General features: G+C 42.5%; 1 protein-coding gene across 5 annotated transcripts in view; it reads left to right on the top strand.

The window, feature by feature from the left end:
* The window catches only part of LOC124625799 (histone-lysine N-methyltransferase 2D-like), a 319,652-nt gene that overhangs the window by 94,459 nt on the left and 203,183 nt on the right, over positions 1-22,010 (top strand). For all 5 annotated transcript variants that reach the window (XM_047149255.1, XM_047149258.1, XM_047149257.1 and 2 more), the window contains exon 5: positions 17,676-19,080. In XM_047149255.1, the coding sequence (XP_047005211.1) occupies positions 17,676-19,080 (1,405 nt within the window). The remainder of the gene's footprint in view (positions 1-17,675; positions 19,081-22,010) is intronic.

Here is a 22,010-nt window from a genome sequence, read left to right as displayed (position 1 = left end):
GCTATCGTCGTTCCTGTTACGAAACCTGGAAAGGACAAACATCTCCCCTCTAGTTATCACCCCATTTCTCTCACGAGTAGTGTCTGTAAGGTTTTGGAGCGTATGGTGAATTACCGTTTAGCGTGGTGGCTGGAATCCCGCAGTCTTTTAACACCTGCCCAATGTGGATTCCGAAAGCATCGTTCAGCAGTTGACCATCTTGTTGCTCTCTCCACTTATATCATGAACAATTTTCTCCGGAAACGCCAAACAGTAGCAATAGTTTTTGATCTGGAGAGAGCATACGATACCTGTTGGAGGACAGGCATCCTCCGCACACTGTTCTCTTGGGGCTTTCGAGGTTGGCTGCCCCTTTTTCTTCGCAAATTTATGGCAGAGCGCACATTTAGGGTGCGGGTGAACACTACTCTCTCCCGTACTTTCTCCCAAGAAAACGGGGTACCCCAGGGCTCCATGCTGAGTGTTGTACTGTTTGCCATTGCCATCAATCCAATTATGATTTGTCTCCTTCCTGATGTCTCGGGCTCCCTCTTTGTGGACGATTTTGCGATCTACTACAGCTCTCAACGGACCAGCCTTTCTTGAACGACGTCTTCAAGGATGTCTCGATCGCCTCCACTCTTGGAGCATCGAAACCGGCTTCCGTTTTTCTCCCAGTAAGACCGTTTGTGTTAATTTTTGGCGACGTAAGGAGTTTCTTCCGCCCTCTTTACATCTAGGTCCTGTCAACCTTCCGTTTTCAAACGTCGCTAAATTCTTGAGTCTTATGTTTGACAGAAAACTGTGCTGGTCCTCCCACGTTTCCTATCTTTCGGCTCGCTGTCTGCGATCCCTTAACGCCCTCCGTGTCCTTAATGGTACCTCCTGGGGAGCGGACCGAGTGGTCCTTCTCCACCTCTATCGCGCCTTAGTGCGCTCGAAATTGGACTATGGAAGCATAGTCTACTCCTCTGCTCGGCCGTCTATTCTTCGGCGTCTCGACTCTATCCACCACCGTGTATTACGTTTAGTGTCTGGAGCTTTTTACACCAGCCCTGTGGAGAGCCTTTATGCTGAGACTGCTGAACCTCCGCTGTCCAATCGGCGAGCAGTCCTTCTGAGTCGTTATGCTAGCCATCTGTCTTCCATGCCTGCTAATCCAGCCCATGACCTTTTTTTCGACGCCTCCTTTGATGTAGGGTATGCAGGCCGCCCCTCCTCCCTACTACCACCGGGAGTCCGCTTCCATCAACTGCTCCATTCTCTTTCCTTCTGCTTTCCTAAAACCTTCTTGACAACTTGGGGTACAGCACCGCTTTGGCTCCGTCCCCGGATCTGCCTGGTCCGTGACCTTTGTCGATTTCCCAAAGGTGGTACCCCTTCACTTGTTTATCGTTGGGCATTTGCTGCTCTATGTGCACAAATGACGGACGCCACATTTATTTACACCGACGGCTCGAAAACATCGTTAGGTGTAGGGAGTGCCTATATTGTTGGCGACACCCCAAATCACTTTCGGCTTCCCGACCAGTGTTCGGTTTATACTGCGGAGCTTTACGCTGTTCTCCAGGCCGTCCACTACATCCCCCGCCATCAGCGGATACAGTACATTATCTGCTCAGATTCTCTCAGCTCTCTCCTCAGTCTCCAAGCTCTTTATCCTGTGCACCCTCTGGTCCACTGGATTCAGGACTGTCTGCGCTTGCTCCACCTGGGGGGCGTCTCCGTGGTGTTCCTCTGGCTCCCGGGACACATTGGTATCTGTGGAAATGAGGCGGCCGATATTGCAGCCAAGGTTGCAGTCTCTCTTCCTCGGCCAGCTATTCAATCGATTCCCTTCGCCGATCTACGGAGCGTTTTATGTTGACGTGTTGTTCATTTATGGCACACGCATTGGTGGACACTTACCCATAATAAATTGCGGGACGTGAAAGCTCTTCCTTGTGCTTGGACCTCTTCCTCCCGAATACGTCGTCGGGAGGAGGTAATTTTAACTAGACTCCGTATAGGGCACTGTCTTTTTAGCCATCGACATCTTTTAAGCGTCGATCCTCCTCCACTCTGTCCCCACTGCTCTCAGCTGTGGACGGTGAGACACCTTTTAATTGAGTGCCCCTATTTTAATCCGTTACGCTCCCGTCTACAGCTATCGCCTGATATATTGTCGATTTTAGCAGATGACATGCGCTCAGCCGACCGCATTCTCAAGTTTATTAGTGCCAGTGAAATGACGTCAGTCATTTGAAGCTTTTTTTGGGGACAACCAACCCCTTTCTGTAGTGGATTTTTAAGCCTTCCTTCTGTTTTTAGTTTCTCCAATTTTATGACTTTCGTTCCCATTGCTTCTGGTTTTCAATTTCGGTTTTTTACTGTTTCCTAAGTCACGGACCGGGCGCTAATGACCATAGCAGTTTTGCGCCCTAAAAAAAAAAAAATAACCAAAACCAAAAACCATTACAGAAGAAAGGAAGTAAGAGTAATACTCCACATTACAGACCCAAAGCACTTATGTTGATTGGCAGTAGGATTTTAGAACACATACTGTGTTTGAACATTACAAATTACTTCAAAGAAAAATATCGATTGACGCATAGTCAGCAAGAATTTGGAAAATATTGTTCTTGTGTTCTTTATTCTCATGAACAAATGAACACTATTGACAGGAAATCCAGATTGATTCCATATTTGTAAAATGCCAAAAGGCTTTTCATACTGATGATCAGAAGTGATTTGTAATCTCGTTGCATGCCTATGAAGTATCATCTCGCTGTGCTACTGGATTTATGATTTCTTGTCAGAAAGGACTCAGTTCGTAGTAGTTGATGAAAGTCAACATGAAAAACACAGATGATATCGCACATTCTCCATGGGAGTGTTATAAGCCCTCTGCTTTAACTAATCTATATAAATGATTCAGAAGGCAGTCCGAGCAACTGTCTTAGATTGTTTGCAGTTAACACTGTCATTTAAAGTCATCAGAAGATAAAAACAAAGAGATCTGTATGATGCGAAAAGTGGCAGTTGACTCTAAGTTATGAGAAGTATGAGGTTGTCCACATGAGTACTAATCAGAGTACATTCATTTTATGTTCACTCCGTTCTTCAGATATTTACATTTATTTACCCATTGGGAACATTTTCTTTACTTAAGACATTTTACGATAGCTGTCTTAAAACTTCCATCATAAAATTCTGCAGTCTCTCTCTCTCTCTCTCTCTCTCTCTCTCTCTCTCTCTCTCTCTCTCTCTCTCTCTCTCTCTCTCTGTCTGTCTGTCTGTCTCCCTCTCTCTCTTCTCCTCCCTCTCTCTCTTCTCCTCCCTCTCTCTCTTCTCCTCCCTCTCTCTCTTCTCCTCCCTCTCTCTCTTCTCCTCACTCTCTCTCTTCTCCTCACTCTCTCTCTTCTCCTCACTCTCTCTCTTCTCCTCACTCTCTCTCTTTCTTCTCCTCCCTCTCTCTCTTTCTTCTCCTCCCTCTCTCTCTTTCTTCTCCTCCCTCTCTCTCTTTCTTCTCCTCCCTCTCTCTCTTTCTTCTCCTCCCTCTCTCTCTCTCTTTCTTCTCCTCCCTCTCTCTCTTCTCCATCTCTCCCCCCTCTCTCTCTCTCTCTTCTCCATCTCTCTCTCTCTCTCTCCATCCCTCCTCTCTCTCTCTCTCTCTCTCTCTCTCTCTCTCTCTCTCTCTCTCTCTCTCTCTCCCCCCCCCCCCCCCCCCAAATTTCTTTCACAGACCAAATTGAAACAATTTTGGGCCAGATCTGGCCCATGGGCCGCCATGTGTCCACCCATGACTTGGAAGATTCAGCAGGTTCACTAAAGAGGCTGCCAACACAACACTTATCCATCCTCTGCTAGAGTATTGCTATGGAATATGGGATCCTTCCCATATAGGACTGACAAAGGACATTGAGAAAGTTCAAAGGAGGACAACTCGTTTTGTGTTACTGTGAATTAGGGGAGAGAGTGTCACAGATATGAAACACGAGTTGGGGTGGCTGTCATTAAAACAAAGGCTTTTTTATTGCAAGAGCTTTTCATGAAATTTCAGTCACCAATTTTCTCTTCTGAACACACAAATATTTTGTTAACATCTACCTACGAAGGGAAAAATGATCATCATAATAAAATAATAGAAAATGGAGCTCTCACGGAAAGATTTAAATGTTTATTTTTCCCATGTGCTGTTCAGCGAAAGTGGAACAGTAGAGAAATAGTGTGTATTGCAGGGTAGTCATGCAGATGTAGACAGGTTTTGCACCTAAGCCAACCACAGGGGAATGACCCTTGGAGTACAGGATTGGCAACAGTCATGGGATAGGGATGGATAAAGATATTTTGTAGGTTGGGTGTGTGGCGGAACACTACTTTGGGTGATGGGGGTAGGATTTGGGGTTGGATATCCCTCATCTGAAGGTTCAATGAGAAGTTGTCAAAGCCCTGGGGAAGGATGTGGTTGAGCTTTTCAAGGCCAGGTTGATACTGGGTGAGCAGGGGAGTGCTTGTTTCTGACTGGTTCATAGATTTATTGGTGTCAGAGCAGGAGATGGCACAGGGGTTCTGTTTATGGATGAGCTGGGTATGGTAATTTCTGTCAGTAAAGTTCCCATTAAGGTTGTGGTATATTTTGACAACTCCTTCTTTCCATTGCAAACGCCATAGCATCCACAGGTGGCATGGCTGTAAGGTGATTACATTCTGAATTGGGATGTGTGACAGCTGTCAAAGTGGGTCTACTGGTGGTTGATGTGCTTGATGTGAAAAGAAATGTTTTTGGAGCCATCTGAGAGGTAGGGATGTGGCTTGTTAGTTGAGAAGGACCAAGTGGAATGGATTTGGATTAAGTGTTTAGGTTATGGAGGAAAGAACAGAGGTTATCATTGTCATGAATCCAGATTGTGAAAATGTTATCAGTGAATCTGAAACAGGCAAGGGGTTGTTGGCGTATACTGGATAGGGATGATTCCTCCAGATGGCCCACAAATAAGATAGCCTAGATGGTGCCCATGGCAGTAACACAAATTCTTTTATAGATTTGTCAGGATGAGGTTGATCAGGAGATTAAAAAGAGGTGGTAAGCTTGGTATCAGGGCAATGCTGAGGAGGTAGTGTACCATGGCCACAAAACCACTGACACAGGGGATGTTTGTGTAAAAGTATGTCACAGGCATGATGATTGACAAGGTGTCTGGTGATAACAAAACAGGAACTGTGGAGAGATGCCAATGGCAGCAAGCAGTGTCTTCCATGCAGGACGGGGGATTATAGATATTAGTTTGGAGATGGCCAACAAAGTGAGAAGTTTGTTCTGTGGGAGCATTGTACCCAGCCACAATGGGGCGACGAGTAGACACACCTGTGGGGAGCAGGTGAAAGGTAGGAGTGTTAGGGAGAGGGAGGGGGGGGGGGGGGAGGGTTTATCTGGTGCAAGGAGCCGATGGATTTGGGTGCCAGGTTTTGGGATTGACCTAAGGCCTTGATGAGCTACTAGAAGTATAGTTGGAATACTGGCATGGGATCACAGTCATAAGGTTTGTATACAGAGGTGTCGAAAGTTGACGGAGACCCCTCAGACACACAGTCATTACGATCTGTGGCCACTCTGGTGGTACTTTTGTCTATGGGTCAGATGATAAGAACTGAATTGGTTGTAGGGTTACAGACAGCTATGTGATTCGATAGAAACAGTGTTTGACTCACTGGGGGGGATTTAGGAAAGGAAGGCGAGGCCAGATTGGACGTGAGGAATTCAAGAAATATTATCAGGGGATGACTGGATAGAAGAGAGGAGGATTTGGTCGTATGGAGGTTGGAACTATTTTAAATAGGGTTCTGTTGGGGATTTTGGTTGGCCATTGTCAGTGGGATGTGTGGCGAAGAAAATTCCACATCAGAGAATGAGTAAAGGAAAGAAGGCCCTGTACAAGTCCAGCATGGTTAAACTTCAGTTTTGGGCTAAAGATGAGGCCTTTAGAAAGTATTGAGACTGCTGCAGGAGTCAGAGTTTTGGCAGAAAGGTTGAAAGCAGTGTTATGGGATGGATGTTTAGACGCAGTGTGTCTCTTGAGGAAGTTTTTGGGGATGTGCAAGGCAGAGTAAGTCAGCAAGGCATAGTCAGGGAGCTTACCCCTCCTTTACTTATGTCTTTTTGTAATCCCTCCCCACTTCCTCAGCACAGGCAAGTGCTTTCAGTCACCAATAGTCCATAATCGGTCTTGCTATAATTGTGAAAGTGTATTGGGTTTCTGTATGTTAGTGGGTGTGAATTTTGTGTACTTTTACTAGGAAAAGAGCAAGAGCTCAAAAGGCAATGTGAATACAATTTTCTGTTAAGTGTTCCTGTGCTCCGCACATCAGTTTACTACAAGTGAGTGTTTACCTCTCCTTTATTTTATGTATTGTTCCATCCAGCAATTTCACTTAACATTATAAATCTGTACTGTTACTTCAGAGCTCAGGCTAGAAGTAACAAGTGACAATTAATTAGTGACAGTAGAAAATTAATTAACTTTGTCACATAAAGAATTTGATACTTAGTCATAGCATGTATATGGGTATAGTGATGGCTGTTAGCTATCTTTTGCTGTTCATAGGCCCAATTTTACACTGTTGGTTGATATGAAGTGAAACAGTGAGAAAAATTGTTTTATAGTGAGAAAAGAGCCTACCAAATATACCAAGACTGAATGTGGACCTAGATGACCCCAAATATGCAAAGAGGAGGAGGAGGAATGTGTTAAACAGTGGTTAAGTCCAGGAGGATGCTGGGATCCGAGGATGTGTCAGCAGTCAAGTTCTCGTCTCTGAGAGTTGAGGGAAAATAGTATAGGTGGTATAGAATGGGAGGATTCAAATAGACCATATAGTGTAGCAGGCATCAGGCCCCCTGAATCATTCTGTAGAGCATGTTCAGCAAGTAGGTACTAGGTGTCTCCTCAGTGTGGACAGTTTTTATGTCTATTCATGCACTCTTTCAATCAACTTGTGGTCATTCCTACATAAAACACATTGCAGTGGACATAAGGTAGCTAATAAACATGTTTGGCTTCACAAGGTGCCCTGACTGGTGGGGCTGGAGTAGGTTTTACAGTGGGAACATTTGCAAGGATTGTTCAGATGGTGAGAGGAGGATATTGCCTGGAAGATTTATTTGCAAAAGAGGTCTGTGGGATAGCAACAGGAGTGGAAAACCTGGGGGGTAAGTTATTGGTGTTGGTGTAACAGGATCTGATGGCGATGAAGGTATGTTTGCTATGGTTGTCTAGACTGTAAGGAATGGAGTATTTGATATGGAAATGGTGGCTCGTGTCAGAGTATAAATTTTGTTGCTTGTTGTGGTTTGTATGTTTTATGTCAGATCAGAAGCTCTTTGTGATGGTGATGGATTGGAGGTACTGGTCAGCTAAGTCTGAGATGCATTCTTTGGGAGCCTTGAAGCCAGCTATGGGCTGGCTGGGATGATAGTTTGTATATTTTTTGGATGCAAGCAAAGGGTGAGGGTGTATGGATCTGAAGGGTTAAGGAATTCTACTTCAGTAGAGTTGAGTCCATGTGATGGGCCTAGGATTTTAAGGATTTTCTGCAGCTCACTCAGGGTGGAAGGAATGGGAACATTAAGAATATTGTTTTATGTCGAGCTGTGAGATGTCAAGCGCTGATGGTGCCCTTCTGTCATATACTACTTAGTCACGTACTTCGTATCAATAGGGGAGCCCTTGACTGCAGGGAGAGTGATGGTAGAGCACTTTCTTACTTCAGATCACAGATAGATTGGAACTCAGTTGGAGTAAGGATTGTGATTTCAGTGATATTTATCATGAGGGATTCAGAATCAGTGCTGGAAGTGCAGAATTACTGAAATGCCTGGAAAGGATGGTTTTGGGGAAGGCTCCATTTGGGATTTGGATAGGAACTGTTCAAGACAGGGTGGAGTGCTCATTCTGTTGGTTGTTGGTTGTAGGTTGGGATTGGGTGGTGAATTGGTATTTCCTGTTCAAATTGCAGGTGAATGAGAGGAGATCTTATAGGGCAGTATTGTTAAATTTAAGTGTGGGACTTTTCTTTGGAAAGGACAAATGTCTCAGGATTGAAGAGGTATCTGGATGAGACGTTAAGGACGGAATGGAGGCCTGTGATTATGAAGCATTGGAGTTTGTGTAGGATAGTATTTGGGTTTCGGGTTTGAGGTTTGTGGGGGGGGGGGGGGGGTGTGAGGTTTTCGGAGTGGGAGGTTTAGATAATAGGGAATGCTAGGCTGGTTGGCTAGAAGGGAATGGGGGGGGGGGGGAGGAGGGGAGAATAGATGCTATTGTTGGCAGTTTCGTGGGACAGGAACACCTCTGTTGAGGTATTTTACCTCAGGCTGGACAGCTTTCTTAGGCAGTATTAAGCATTTTGTTCAGGGTTGTGGTTGATGTCAAGGACTACAAGTGGCTAAAGGCTAATAACTAATCAGTCTGGGATTTAGGGAGGCAGTAGCAGAATGATGGATTGGAGCCAGAAATGAGGACATTCAGTCTGATGTCTTCAGGAGCAATATATAAGGTTAAGCAGGACTAGAGGAAAAACATGTGGGCCTGTCATTTGGTTATGGCAAGAGTGTGTTTGCTGGAGGAATGTAGGTGTTGAGGTATTGGTTTAGTGAGTATGATGAAATTGGTGAAAAAGTGTCTGAGACTGATGAAGTCTTTCACAGTTGTGATAAACTTCTACCTGTGTTGTCGTTTTAGTTGTCCAGCCAAGTTGTTGATGCCATTTTTATACATGACATTTTGATGATGAACCCAGTCATCTTCAAGCACTGCAAGCTGCATTGCTATGCTTACTTGTTGTCTGGACTCCAACCAGTCAGGTTGCAATACTAGCAAGTACACACAACAACACAGCTAGCAGCACCTGAAGATGATGATTGGGTCACTTGTCAAAATATTGAAAAAAAAAGGGGGGGTCAACAAATCTGATTACCAGCGTGCCTCCAGGCGTTCAGCAATCACTCAGAGGGAACCTGAGAGATCGTAGTCTTTCTACAACAAAATGTGTTTTCTTTATTTTAAAGCACTGTAAGAATTGTAATTTCTCTTGCAGCTTTTATAAGAAAGCCCAAAAGCAATTTGTACACTTCTTTGAAATTGGACATGGTGAGTTGATGTTACTTAAGAGTTCCTTTAATGCGCCAAAGACACCTTATCAGTACCTCATTGAGTTTGAATGAGGTCATGTAGTAGGGCTGCGAGAAGCTGGATGTTCCTTCTGTGATGTTGCAGAAAGACTTGGCAGGAATGCAGCCTCTGTACACGATTGCTGGTAGTGGTGGTCATGGGAATATGCGGTAGTGAAGAAACAAACTCTGGATGACCACGTGGCACTATCAAGAGGGAAGACCATCATGTTTGGCATATGGCTCTGGTGCACAGTGCTGCATCTACAGCAGAAATTTGAGCAAAGTTGTCACTACAGTGACACAACAAACTGTTATGAATTGGCTACTTCAAGGACAGCTCCGAACAAGATGCCCTATAGCATGCGTTCCACTGACTCTGAACCACTGCCATTTTGCAGTTTCCAATGTCAAGCGAGAGGTAATTGGAGAACGGGATGGAGGTTTGTAGCATTTTCTGATGAAAGCTGGTTCTGTTGCAGTGCCAGTGATGGCAGTGTGTTGGTTAGGAGTAGGCCAGTTGAGGGCCTGCAACCAACCTTTCTGCCTGCTAGACATGCTGGACCTACACACGGAGTTGTGGTCTGGGATGCATTTTTTTGTGACAGCAAGAGCACTCTCATGGTTATCTCATGCACCCTGACTGTAAATTTGTATGTCAGTCTGGTGATTTGATCTATTGTACTGCCACTCATGAACAGTTTTCCAGGGTCATTTTACTACTGGATAATCTTTGCCCACATACTGCTGTCATAACCAAGCATGCTCTACAGTGTGTCAACATGCTACCTTGACCCGTTCAGTCACCAGAACCATCTCCAGTTGAACACATATGGAACATAACTGGAAGACAGCTCCAGCATGCTTCACAAACAGCAGTAGCCATCCCTGTATTGACTGACCAAGTGCAACATGCATGGAAATCCATTCCACAAACTGGCGTCAGACAGGCAATGGTACAACAAAATGCTTGCAAATTTGCTTGCTTGCATTCAACACTCTGGCGGTTACCCTGGTAATGAATGTACCCACATTTCACATTTGCAATGGCTTATCCAGCACCTACATTAACCTGTGATCTTGCAATGTTAACCTCTTGAATATGTTACCTAGAAAAATGCACTCATGAAGTTTCATTACTGTACATTAATTATTTTTGGTGTTGCAATTTTATTTCCATTAGTGTATTTTTGACAGTGCACGACGTACGTTTCTTGTCCCCCCAAGTTTATTTTCCTTGTCAGTTGTCAGTTTTTCATCATATCCAACATGTCTCAACACAGCATTTAAATATACATTTGCATTATTTAGCTGAATGAAGTTTTTAATTATGCACAGAAACAACGAAGTTGTGCTTCTGCTGTTTCACTTGACAATCGTCATGATTGTGTGGAATGCATTTGTTCATTAGTTCACTATTTTTCTGCCATTTATGAATACAGCTGTATGTCTGTAGCTTTTTCATGAGCTTTTCGGGTTTTTTTTTTGGTGGGGGGGGGGGGGGGGTGGCTTAAAGATGTACTTTGCCTTGTTGGTGGGGGGGGGGGGGGGGTGGATTAAGATGTACTTTGCCTTATTCGTGGTGGGGGAGGGGTGGATTAAGATGTACTTCGCCTTATGGTGTGGAAGGAATGGAGTGGAACAATGGGTGGATTGGGATTACTGATTGGGTAGGCAATTGAAGGCCTAGTGGTGTTAGGTAAGTAGGAGGTGCTGCTTTGATGTTCAGAAGAGAAGGGGATGGTATTCATCTGTTGATATTTAATTAATCTAAATAAAATTTGTTAGATAATGATTAACCATTTAGCAGTTTTTTTGTGTGTAACTCCTTTTTTATCTATCTCCCTGTGTTGGCCACTATTGTCTAGTTTCATCAGCTTCACATGTATTTCTTCGTAATGAGATGATGGTTTTCTTGCTAAAGATTTTGTTGGGAAAAAATTACATTCTGCCTATGGGGGAGACAGATTGAAGAATTACACACATCTTCTAATTTTAAACACAGTCAAATTTATAATAAAATAAAATCATTAACAATTTTTATCTTATATTGGCCATCTTTAGATTCTGTATGTATTCAATAAGAAGATAGCCACTGTATGCCCAGCACCATTAATAATCATCATATTATAAATATGGTTGTGCCCAAAATAAAAAGAAGTATACCTGTTCTATTATTCATATTAATTTATGCTAACTGAACAAGTTAAATGATAATGAACATTTCATAAAACATTGATGAAGTACACCATAAAATAAATTGCTTTTGCTGGTGGGAACGTGGTACTTGCTAATCAATGTGTGTCATTGCACATTTGTTCCTGTTCATGCTGACTACAGCAAGGTTAGAAATGGCCTCAGTAGTAGTAATACACACACTTGTGGTAAATTATGAGTTCTGCAGAGTGGACAAATAATTAAATGAATTTTAATATATTAAAGCTTTATTCAAGGTATTTACAGTAGCAGTTTAAAAGGGAAGCTGTTTAGGTATAATGTGGGAGTCCTTGCGCTAGAATTATGAGGGTTGAATGAAAAGTTATGCCTCCACCTTCGTTAATAGGTTTTGGATGGGAATATTTTAATAAATCAAACACAAATATAATCCTTAGAATGTGATCTTTAACTACCAATATCCACTTTACCACATAATTACCAGCCAATTGGATACGTTGCTGCCAATAATCAACAAATTTTCTGAAGCTGTTACAGAAGAAATTGACACTCTGTTTCCGCAACCACAGTCTCACAATTCTCTCAACGTCTTTATAAGAACCATAATAACGTCCCCGCAGATCGCATTTCATTATCGGGGAAAGATGGAAGTCAGACAGTGCTAAATCTGGACTGTATGGAGGATGCTGTAGGGTGGTGAGATTCAGTCTCTGAAGTTCTGCTATGGTGGCACATGAAGTGTGTGGTTTGGTACTGTCATGCTGCAGGAAAACATTTCCCTTCTCCTTTCGGACCCTTGTTAGACATTTCAGAGTTCACAGCGTTGTGATGCAACACTCTGAATTTATTGTTGTTACACGATCAAGGAAATCAACATGGATAACACCAGCTGCATCCCAGAACACTGTGGCCATGATTTTTCCAGCTGAGGGCTGTGTCTTGACTTCCTTTCTCTGGGACTAGTCTTTGTGTCGCTATTCCATAGACTGACATTTCGTCTCTGGGGTAGTAATGGTTTACCCACATTTCGTTTCCTGTCACAATTGAATGGAGAAAGGCATCATCTTCATTCTCGTAATGCGAGAGGAGTTCCTGGCAAATTTCAAGTCTGTACACTTTCATTTCAGGAGTCAGCATCCAGGGTACCCATCGTACACAGATCTTCTGATAGCCAAGCAAAGCAATAACGTGACACACACACAGTCTTATGAAATGCCGATTGTGCTTGCAATTTCTCTCCAAGTGATAAAACGATCATCCTGAATCAAGTTGTCAACAGTTTGCTTATGAAACTCGGTGGTTGCTATCGCAGGACGTTCAACTCTTTGTCACGCAAGTCAGATGTTCCTGTCTCAACATCTTTAAACTTACTCGCCCAATGACACACAGTACTCACATCAACACAATCACCATAAACTCCTTTGCGGGTGACACCTTCTGCTGTCAAGAATTCAGTGACTACATGTTGCTTAAGTCGCATTGAATGACCATCTGTGCAGGGTTCCATAATTTACACTGTAACAACTCAACTGTTCAGTGCTAAGGCTTCCCGCCAACTGGAGCTGTAGAGAAGAGGCTACGGAACAAGCCAGTACCTGCCGCATACCAATGCTGCCAACTGTGGAAGAGTTACGAAGGTGGAGGCATTACTTTTCAGTCAACCCTCGTACTTCTATAGAAATTTAGAACTTCAAAATGGACTTTGAGAGGATGGAGGAATGTGGTGATACAGTACTTTCTCGTCGACAATCAAAAGATGCTCAGTAGGGAAAGTTGTCTTGTTATTGATGTAATCTGAATTTCCTGTTTAAGCATAAGAAGTGCAGTTTAGAAAATTGATGTTACTGACCTTATCGAAACTGCAGCCACATCCGCAGAAATACGACAAAGACTCTCAAACTATTGGTACAATCTGCATCCCCTCCTGAGCAGTGTAATTAGATGTTGTGCGTAGTAACACATAGGCTCTCCTATCGGTATGGGAACTGTGGTGCTACATTGTGCCATGGACTTAATTCTGAAGTATGACTCCTTAACTTTCTCTTGCAACTTCTGGAGATTGGTTGAAAAGCATACCCTGAATGCTGAATGATTTTTGAGGCTCAGTAGTATTGAGATCCTGTGACCTGGGTTGCCATGCAAGTGTACTGATGTCCATGGAGTGTGCTTTAAGCCATTCTGATACAATATGGAATTGTTGTGGTGGTACATTCTGTTTTTGAAGTTTCAGGTTGTCTGCTGGATGCCATAGGTGAACTAACAATTACACACTATCGGGTGGCAGAGTCCTGTACTGATCAATGATGCCAGATGGCGGGATATATATCTGAGGTTACATTTTATCCCATTATAACATCTTTGATCCAAGAATGCCTTTACCTTCTTACTTGAGAAGTGTTTTATTGGTAAATAGGATACATAGCCTCATATCAGTTTTGAAATATTCATTTCCTGACATCAAGAATGTTCCAAATTGTTACTGTGTTTCATCAGGCCAGTTGACCTTCCTCCATGCTTCACAAGTGCAGTTGTGGAGTTTCTGTTCCCACATTAATTTGATGGTGAGCAGGGTACATGTGTGTTGTGGCTTTTGCACCATTGTAACAATGAGGTGGCTCTGAATGATGTAGTGGTGCACCAGTTGTTGTTGAATTTGCTGCCGGTTTGTATTCTGTTACTGTCCACAATAGTTGACAGTGGCTCTTGTCAACACGTTGTTGCCCATGGAAGTTGATTCAGGGGGTAGTGGTGTTTTCCTAACCAAGGAACTTGATGTACACCCATGGCTAGCAGCATTTGAAAAGTTCAGTGCTTGCATGACATCAGAGGAGGAGTGTCTCATGAATTGAACAACTGCGGTTTGCTGATAATCACATGTCTTACCTTCCTTGTGCAGAACTGTCATACTATAAGCAAGTATAATGTTTGGTAGTATCCTGACCCCACTGATGAGATGTTGCGGTGGTAAGAACTGAAGTTGTATTCAGGATAGCAACAGTTCAAATCCCTGTTCACCCATCCACATTTAGATTTCCTATGATTTCCCTAAATCTGTTAAGGGTAATTAAAGAATGCTTCCTGTGAAAGGGAATGGCTCATTTCCTTTCCCAAACTGATCTTGTGCTTTGTATTTATTATCCTCGTTGTTGATGCAATGTTTAACCCTAATCTTCCATCGAACTCAGCACCTATCCTTAATTCATTTGCTTGTGAATGTACATTGATATATGACTGAAAGAGAGCACTTACAGAAAATGTTTTCCTCGTGAAATCCACATTGAATTAGTTACCTGTTCTGCATATTACAGAAAAACCTACTGCCAGTGCCTCTTTTTTTAATGCACTGTCATTTCTGTGAAACATTAATACAGTCACAATAATTGTATAGCCTGTGGGCAGTTTACCTCACAATGGGCAGTTGTATGAACTCTGCTTGTGCAGGGATGTCTCTGGATGAACTAACCTATTAGCATTCCATTGATAGACAGACTCATACACACAAATCATAAATGTAATTGTACTTAGCAACAAAACGAAAATTTCTCTCACCTCAATCTCAAGCAGGCCTTTCTTATCTTATTTCTGCCTTCAATAAAAATTGATGTTCCATCATTACTTATACTTTTGTTAAGTTTGCAAGCTATACCTTGAACATAAGCAGTTATTTTGATGTAAAGTTTAAAAATCCACTGTTTCTCATATGTAGAGGGAATTTAGCAATAACCAGTGATACTGTATGGAGACAGTGAAACAACAAAGCTCAAACTATGTATTTATGAGGTGGTAAAGGGTACACGTACAGGGTTTTTGTTGCTAAATGGAGACAAATTGTGAGAAATGATCCCTAAGAGCCCAAGGAGCAAAAAAGAGTATATGAACATAATGGCCAGAAATATGTCCACAATGTACTTGATGTTATAAAAGATTTTTGTCCATGTAGGTTTCAGTGATTGAAAGCACACTTGAGAACATGCCAAGCAAGTGGGCTATATACTCAAGAGGCTAGCGAGTTGGCACACCATCATGTAGTAGCCTCATATACCCTTCATACCATCGAAGACATGCCTTTCGGCAGGGAAGCCAGGGTCGCATGCCCCGCCTGCTCACCTGTGAAACATTGCAGAAGGATGACTGGATTGAAGCTGAACTAGTTCTGATAGTCCACTTTCAGCATACTGTGGGGAATCTCCGTATCCCACAGGTAGGTGTTCTGAAAGTTGCCAATACTGCCCCTTGTAATAGTAGCCTCGTCTGCAAACAAGATGGATGACAGAAATCACACCAGTATTGCCCATGCAACAAACCAGCGATAAAACTGACACTTTGGAGGAAAGATTGTAGGTAATAAGGCCTCCACCTGTTCGAAGTGATAATACAAAGTGTGACATTTGTTGTGAAGAAAGTTCCACATGGTCATCTGACTTATCCATGCTGCTGGACTTGCTGCCCAATGCTGATACCAGGGTTACTGTCAGAGATCATCTCCATCTTCAAGTGAGTGTACCTCGCTTGGAGCGCATTTCCAGCCATATGTCCATATGACCTTTTTTGCTCCCTATCCTCTCAGAAATCATTTCCTGAAGTTTTTCCATATTTATCAAAATAATTGTGTGTACACTGATGTGACAAAAGTCACATGACAGTGAAACACACACACATACAGATGGCAGTAGTATCACTCACCCGAGGTACAAAAGGGCAGTGTATTGGCAGAGCTATCATTTGTACTCAGGTGATTCATGTGAAAAAGTGCTCAATGTGATTGTGGCCACATGACAGGAATTATGACTTTGAACGTAGAGCTAGGCGCATGGGATTTTCCATTTTGGAAGTCATTAGGAATTAAATATTAGAGATACACAGCATTAAGAGTGTGCCAAGAATAACAAATTTCAGACATTACGTCTCATTGTGGACAATGCAGTGGCTGCCGGCTTTCACCTAATGACCAAGAACAGAGGTGTTTGCATAGAGTTGTCAGTGCTAATGGTCAAGCACTACTGTTTAAAATAACTACAGTAATCAATCTGGGATGTATGACAAATGTATCCATTAGGACAGTGCAGGGAAACTTAGTGTTAATGGGATATGGCAGCAGACAGCTGACACTAGTGCCTTTGCTAACAGCACGACATTGCCTGCAGTACCTCTCCTGGGCTTGTGATCATACTGGTTGTATCCTATACAACTTGAAAACGATGGTGTAATCAGATAAGTCCCGATTTCAGTTGGTAAGAGCTGATGATAGGGTTAGAGTGTGCTGCAGACCTCATGAAACCATGTACCCAAGTTGTCAACAAGTCACTGTGCGAGCTGCTGGTGGCTCCATAATTGTGTGGGCTGTGTTTGTATGGAATGGACAGGATTCTCTGGTCCAACTAAAATGACCATTGGCTGGAAATGGTTACGTTTGGCTACTTGGAGACCATTTGCAGCCATTTGTGGACTTTATGTTCCTAAAGAATTTTTATGAATTGATGATGCTGGGTCGCAATTGTTTGTGATTTGTTTGGAGAACATTATGGACAACTAGAGCAAATGATTCAGCCATCCGTGTTGCCCGACATGAATTGTTTTGAACATTTTTGGTTGGTTTGTGCACAAACTCCTGCACTGACAACACTTTGACAATTATGGACGGCTATAGAGGTAATATGGCTCAATATTTCTGTAGGGGACTTCTGGCAACTTGTTGAGCCCATGCCATATCAAGTTGCTGCGTTACACCGGGCAAAAGGAGGTCCAACATGATATTAGGACGTATCCCATGACTTTGATCACCACACACACACACACGCACATGCACACGCACAAGCACACGCACGCACGCAGGTTCCAGTATCTAGACATGTGAATGCTATTATTACATAGACAGGGTCCTCCCTTCTCTAATATTTCCAGGCTTGAGTTGGTGGGTGACGAGAAACCAGAAGACTCATCTAGAACAGCACTGCACACAAAAGTATGTCCACAAATTCAAGTTCCAGTCTGATGCAGTTTTAGCTTGTCACAGACCTTCAGTCTACTAATTTAGAGATGGCATAGATGATAATTTATAGTTCCATTCTCCCAGGAATAAAATATTGCATTGTCTTTTGTAGAATGATTGATGCTGGATGAGTTAACCAGCCACCATAGAAGTGTTTTGACTTTCAGGTGCATTAATATATCGTTAGTTTCTTGGGAATTTTTATGATTGTGATGTTTGACTGCAGGAATGAAGAAGAAAACTGTTGAATGTAAGATATCTGTTTTAGTTATGAAAGTAATTACATTGTGGAGTTCTTATTTAGTTAATATTTTATATATTTCGTAAATGATATTTATTGGTGTAGAACTATTAGTAATTAAGGTTTTTTAATTGTTTTTGTAGTGGTGCTCCTGTTGATGGCAACAGTCAATGCATTGAGCCAGTTCGTCCTGTTCGGAGACAGTATCAGAGGACTAATTCATCACGCTCACGCTCACAGCAAACCACAACTAAGAAGTCCTTGCCAGTCACACAACCACAAATACAGAAGCAAATTCTGGATAATGCATTTATTCGCAAGCAAGTATTAGCTGCATTATCGCAGCACCAACCTCAACAACAGAATCAAACCAGACAACAAAATCAGCTACAACCCCAGAATCAATCTCAGCAACAGAGTCAACTGCAGCCACAGAATCAACCCCAGCAGCAGAATCAGCTTCAGGCACAGAATCAGCTTCAGGCACAGAATCAGCTTCAGGCACAGAATCAGCTTCAGCCACATCAGTCCCAGAACCTAACCCTGTCTCGCATTCAGCATCAATCTCTTCTGCAGCATCAATCTCTGCCCCAAACCCCATCACAACCTCAACCTCAAGCCCAAACCCAACCCCAGCCTCAACTGCAACCCCAGCCTCAACTGCAACCCCAGCCTCAACTGCAACCCCAGCCTCAACTGCAACCCCAGCCTCAACTGCAACCCCAGCCTCAACTGCAACCCCAGCCTCAACTGCAACCCCAGCCTCAACTGCAACCCCAGCCTCAACTGCAACCCCAGCCTCAACTGCAGCCCCAGCCTCAAGTGCAGCCCCAGTCTCAACCCCAACCCCAAACCCAAACCCAACCCCAACCTCCACCCCAACCTCCACCTCAACCCCTACTCCAAACCCATCCTCATCCTCAATCACAAACCCAGACTCAACCCCAACCCCAACTCCAAATTCAAGCCCAAGCCCAACCTGAGTCTCAGTCACAAAACCAATCTCAACCTCATATTCAGGTCCAAGTTTCACAACAGTCACAACTACAACTGCAGCTTCAACCTCAGACCCAATCTCAACCTGTTTCACATCAGCAGCCTCCATTGCAGCATCAGTCTCAGTGCCAACAGCAGCAACAGATATCATTACAGCCACAACTGCAGCATCAGTTACAGCAGCAGCAGCAGCAGCAGCAGCAACAACAACAACAACAACAACAACATTCGCAGGAACCGAAACACTTGCAACAGCAGCTGCACTCAAACTGCCAGAAGCAACAACCACAGAAGCAGGATTCAAAGCAGACAAAGAGACAGCCACAGAAGCAATCACAAAAACAGCAGCAGCCACATACTCCTCGGAAACGCTCAAACACTAAGCCAAAGCAACCCAAGACTCCTCAGAAACATCATGTGCAAGTTCAAGCCCAGCAGCAGCCTCGCACGGAACAGCAACTGATCATCCATCTTTCTAACAATGAAAAACGGCTGTATAAGTTTTCTGTGGCTCCAGGACATCAGCTTACTATACCGCAAATGCTTGAGCAGGTGAGTTATATGTTAATGTATATTATTTAACAGTTCAGTACCCCAGACACTGAAATTTCTATTTGGTTTCATTTCCTCATTGTTGTTGTCCATATGATTGGCATGTTGAACAAACAATGTATTAACAAGTACCACTGAATAATGGTTTTTCACTCTGATGATGACATGATGAGCTTTGAAACACTTCTGTACATTTTAGCATTCTTTTGGAATGATGTCAGTATTATCACAGTATTTTGCAGCTAGTTATATTCTTCAGACAATGGCATTTTGAATAAAAAAATTCGCTGTCGTAGGCTGACACTGTTACACATTGCCTCTGTTGCTACAGGAAACGCAGAATGAAACGACCATACAGGTTAAATTTCATCAGTTTCTTCATACTTGTGATGTTAATTGGTGGTGATACATTTAATTCTAAGGATATTATTCAAGCCATTGAGCAACAACGTATTTTCGGAGTTAGCTACGTGCACATATGTGCATGATGCACATATTCATCAATGTTTCTTATCAGAGGGTATCGTGCTGTTATCATCTTCAGAGGCACTCAGTTATCTTGAAGTCGTATGGGCCAAACAACCATATTTTCTGGGGCTATACTGTTTACACAGACAGGCATTTGCAGAGATTGAACATTTTTAAGCTTCTTTGTTTGGCTACATTTGATTGCACAGTGCTTTTTGTTAGTTGTCATTAGTTATGCGATACAACAACAATATGTAATGTAACACCTTGTCTCGTTACCCTAAGCTTATCCACAATAACACTATGCTAGCACATTGAATGTCATGTCAAAACTGCTAAATGATAGAGAACATAAAACAACATTTATATAAACAAGCACTCCAACATAACTGGTGCATCCCAAGAAATGACCATTGGTCAGTTGATTTAAATGGTGGGAAGTAGAAGCACATAACAAGAGAAGCCATCGCTTCTGCAGCTCTGCCAGAAGGAAATGAACCAATTGTAGTTGCTTTTCGGACTGACCCTGCACATTTTCAAGTAAGTGTGTTCCTTCTCTGTGAAGGAAAGTAATACTGACTAGGAAGTGTCCTAATTATTGCTACAGTTTATGTCCATGCTGAGTATGTGAATAGCTCCCTCTGCTTCAATCCGAAGTAAATTGCAGCACAGTACTGCTCTCATACACACACGTGCGTGCTCGCACCCTGCTTGTCAGAGAAGTACAGTGCTCAGCGTTTTGTTTACATACCTCTTTGCTATTCATCAAATTCCCTTAAACTGACAAAATATCCAGAAGTATATTCAGTCAAGCCAACAGGCCAAGATGGGCATGCTAATAAAATATGGGCTGTGCACAAGGGGTACATCAGAAGCATAAGGAAAACAGAGGCAAATATTTATATTATGCTATTTGATTAGACAACACCATCTCTACTTTGACCACATCATTCAGACTATTTATTAAATTTTGTATAAATGAGTTATATTTGCCATTTTTGTTTTCTTCAATATAACACATTATTTGTGAACATAACAGGAAAATGTTAGTGGACTTCAAACAACACCACATGTTTCCATCAGATGTGATAAGGATAGCAGGAAATACAGTATTGGAAAAAGTTACAAATCTTACACAAATTTACAGTGAACTTGTTGAACCAGTTTCTGATTTTTTTATGTTTTCAGTATTTAGAGAGAACATGAGAAGCAAAACAGTATATTAAACGTGCAATCAAAAATGCATATCTTAAGAGCTATGAGCACTTCTTCAGTAGAAGAGACATGATCCACAGTAGCAAAGATGGACAAGTATTCATAGCTCTTAAGGCATGCATGCCCATGTTTACTAGACTTTTTTACTTCCAGTTTTGTGTACTTTCAGTTGTATGCCTTTATGGCTTTATGATACACCCTGCAGAACTTTTAAAACAATATTTCTGGCCTGTCTCACCAAATAGTCGATGTAGTGACTCATTGACAGTCACATAAACAGACTGAAAATTTGGCTAGCTTTCAGACTGATGTGTCAGTAGTTGAGGTGGCTAATAACAGACTGATATCTACAAAAAGGTAATACACAATAAGTTGATTTACAGTATGTACAGTTAATAAATGAGGTGTACATAACTTTGTATAACTGTAGGTCCTTCTGTGGTGATGAGTTATCTACAGTGAGAGTAATGTTAAATGAAACAAGTTTACTGTTACCAGTGACTGGTAACAGTAAACTTGTTGTTTCATTTAATGCCAGTAACAGTCATGGTAAAGCCTAACCTAAAATGTTCACATTTATAGAGAGTAAACTTGAAATTAGCGGAGATTGAGGCCTGGTGGATAACGGGAAGAGAGGATAAGCCTCCTTGATGGCTTCATCCATGCTATCTATATGAAGTACACTAACTGTCAATAGTACCTACATTTTGATAGTTGTCATTCCCTCCACATCAAACAGTCCATACTCTGGCAACTCACGGACTGTGCATCTGCAGTGACAAGAATTCTCTTGCCCAGTATGCTGAAGATCTTACTAAAGCATTCACAAACAGGCACTATTCTCCAAACTTAATCCACAGTCTGCACTATTTCCTCACACACCCATAATCCTCGCACCTACCCCAAGAATAAGCCACAAAAGAGAATATCCATCATCACCCAGTATCATCCTGGACTGAAACAACTGAACCATATCCTTGACCAGGGCTTTGTAATTATTTATCATCATGCCCACTAATGAAGAACATCCTACCCACAATCCTCCTAATCCTAATGTGATATGCTGTTGCCCACCCCGTGTATGCAGTATCCTGATCCATCCTTGTGCCACACCCAACCACTTGTTACAAAGTGAAAAGTGCAAGAACTGTCAGACACCCACTTGGCACATCTTAACTTCAGCTGAGTCACAGGCTTATCCCATCCCATCAAAGAAAGAATCATTTATGAAAGCAGACATGTTATGT

The sequence above is a fragment of the Schistocerca americana genome, chromosome 8 (assembly GCF_021461395.2).
Source record: "Schistocerca americana isolate TAMUIC-IGC-003095 chromosome 8, iqSchAmer2.1, whole genome shotgun sequence".
In the NCBI taxonomy this organism is placed as follows: Eukaryota; Metazoa; Arthropoda; class Insecta; order Orthoptera; family Acrididae; genus Schistocerca; species Schistocerca americana.
This window is presented reverse-complemented; position numbering and strand designations above follow the sequence as displayed.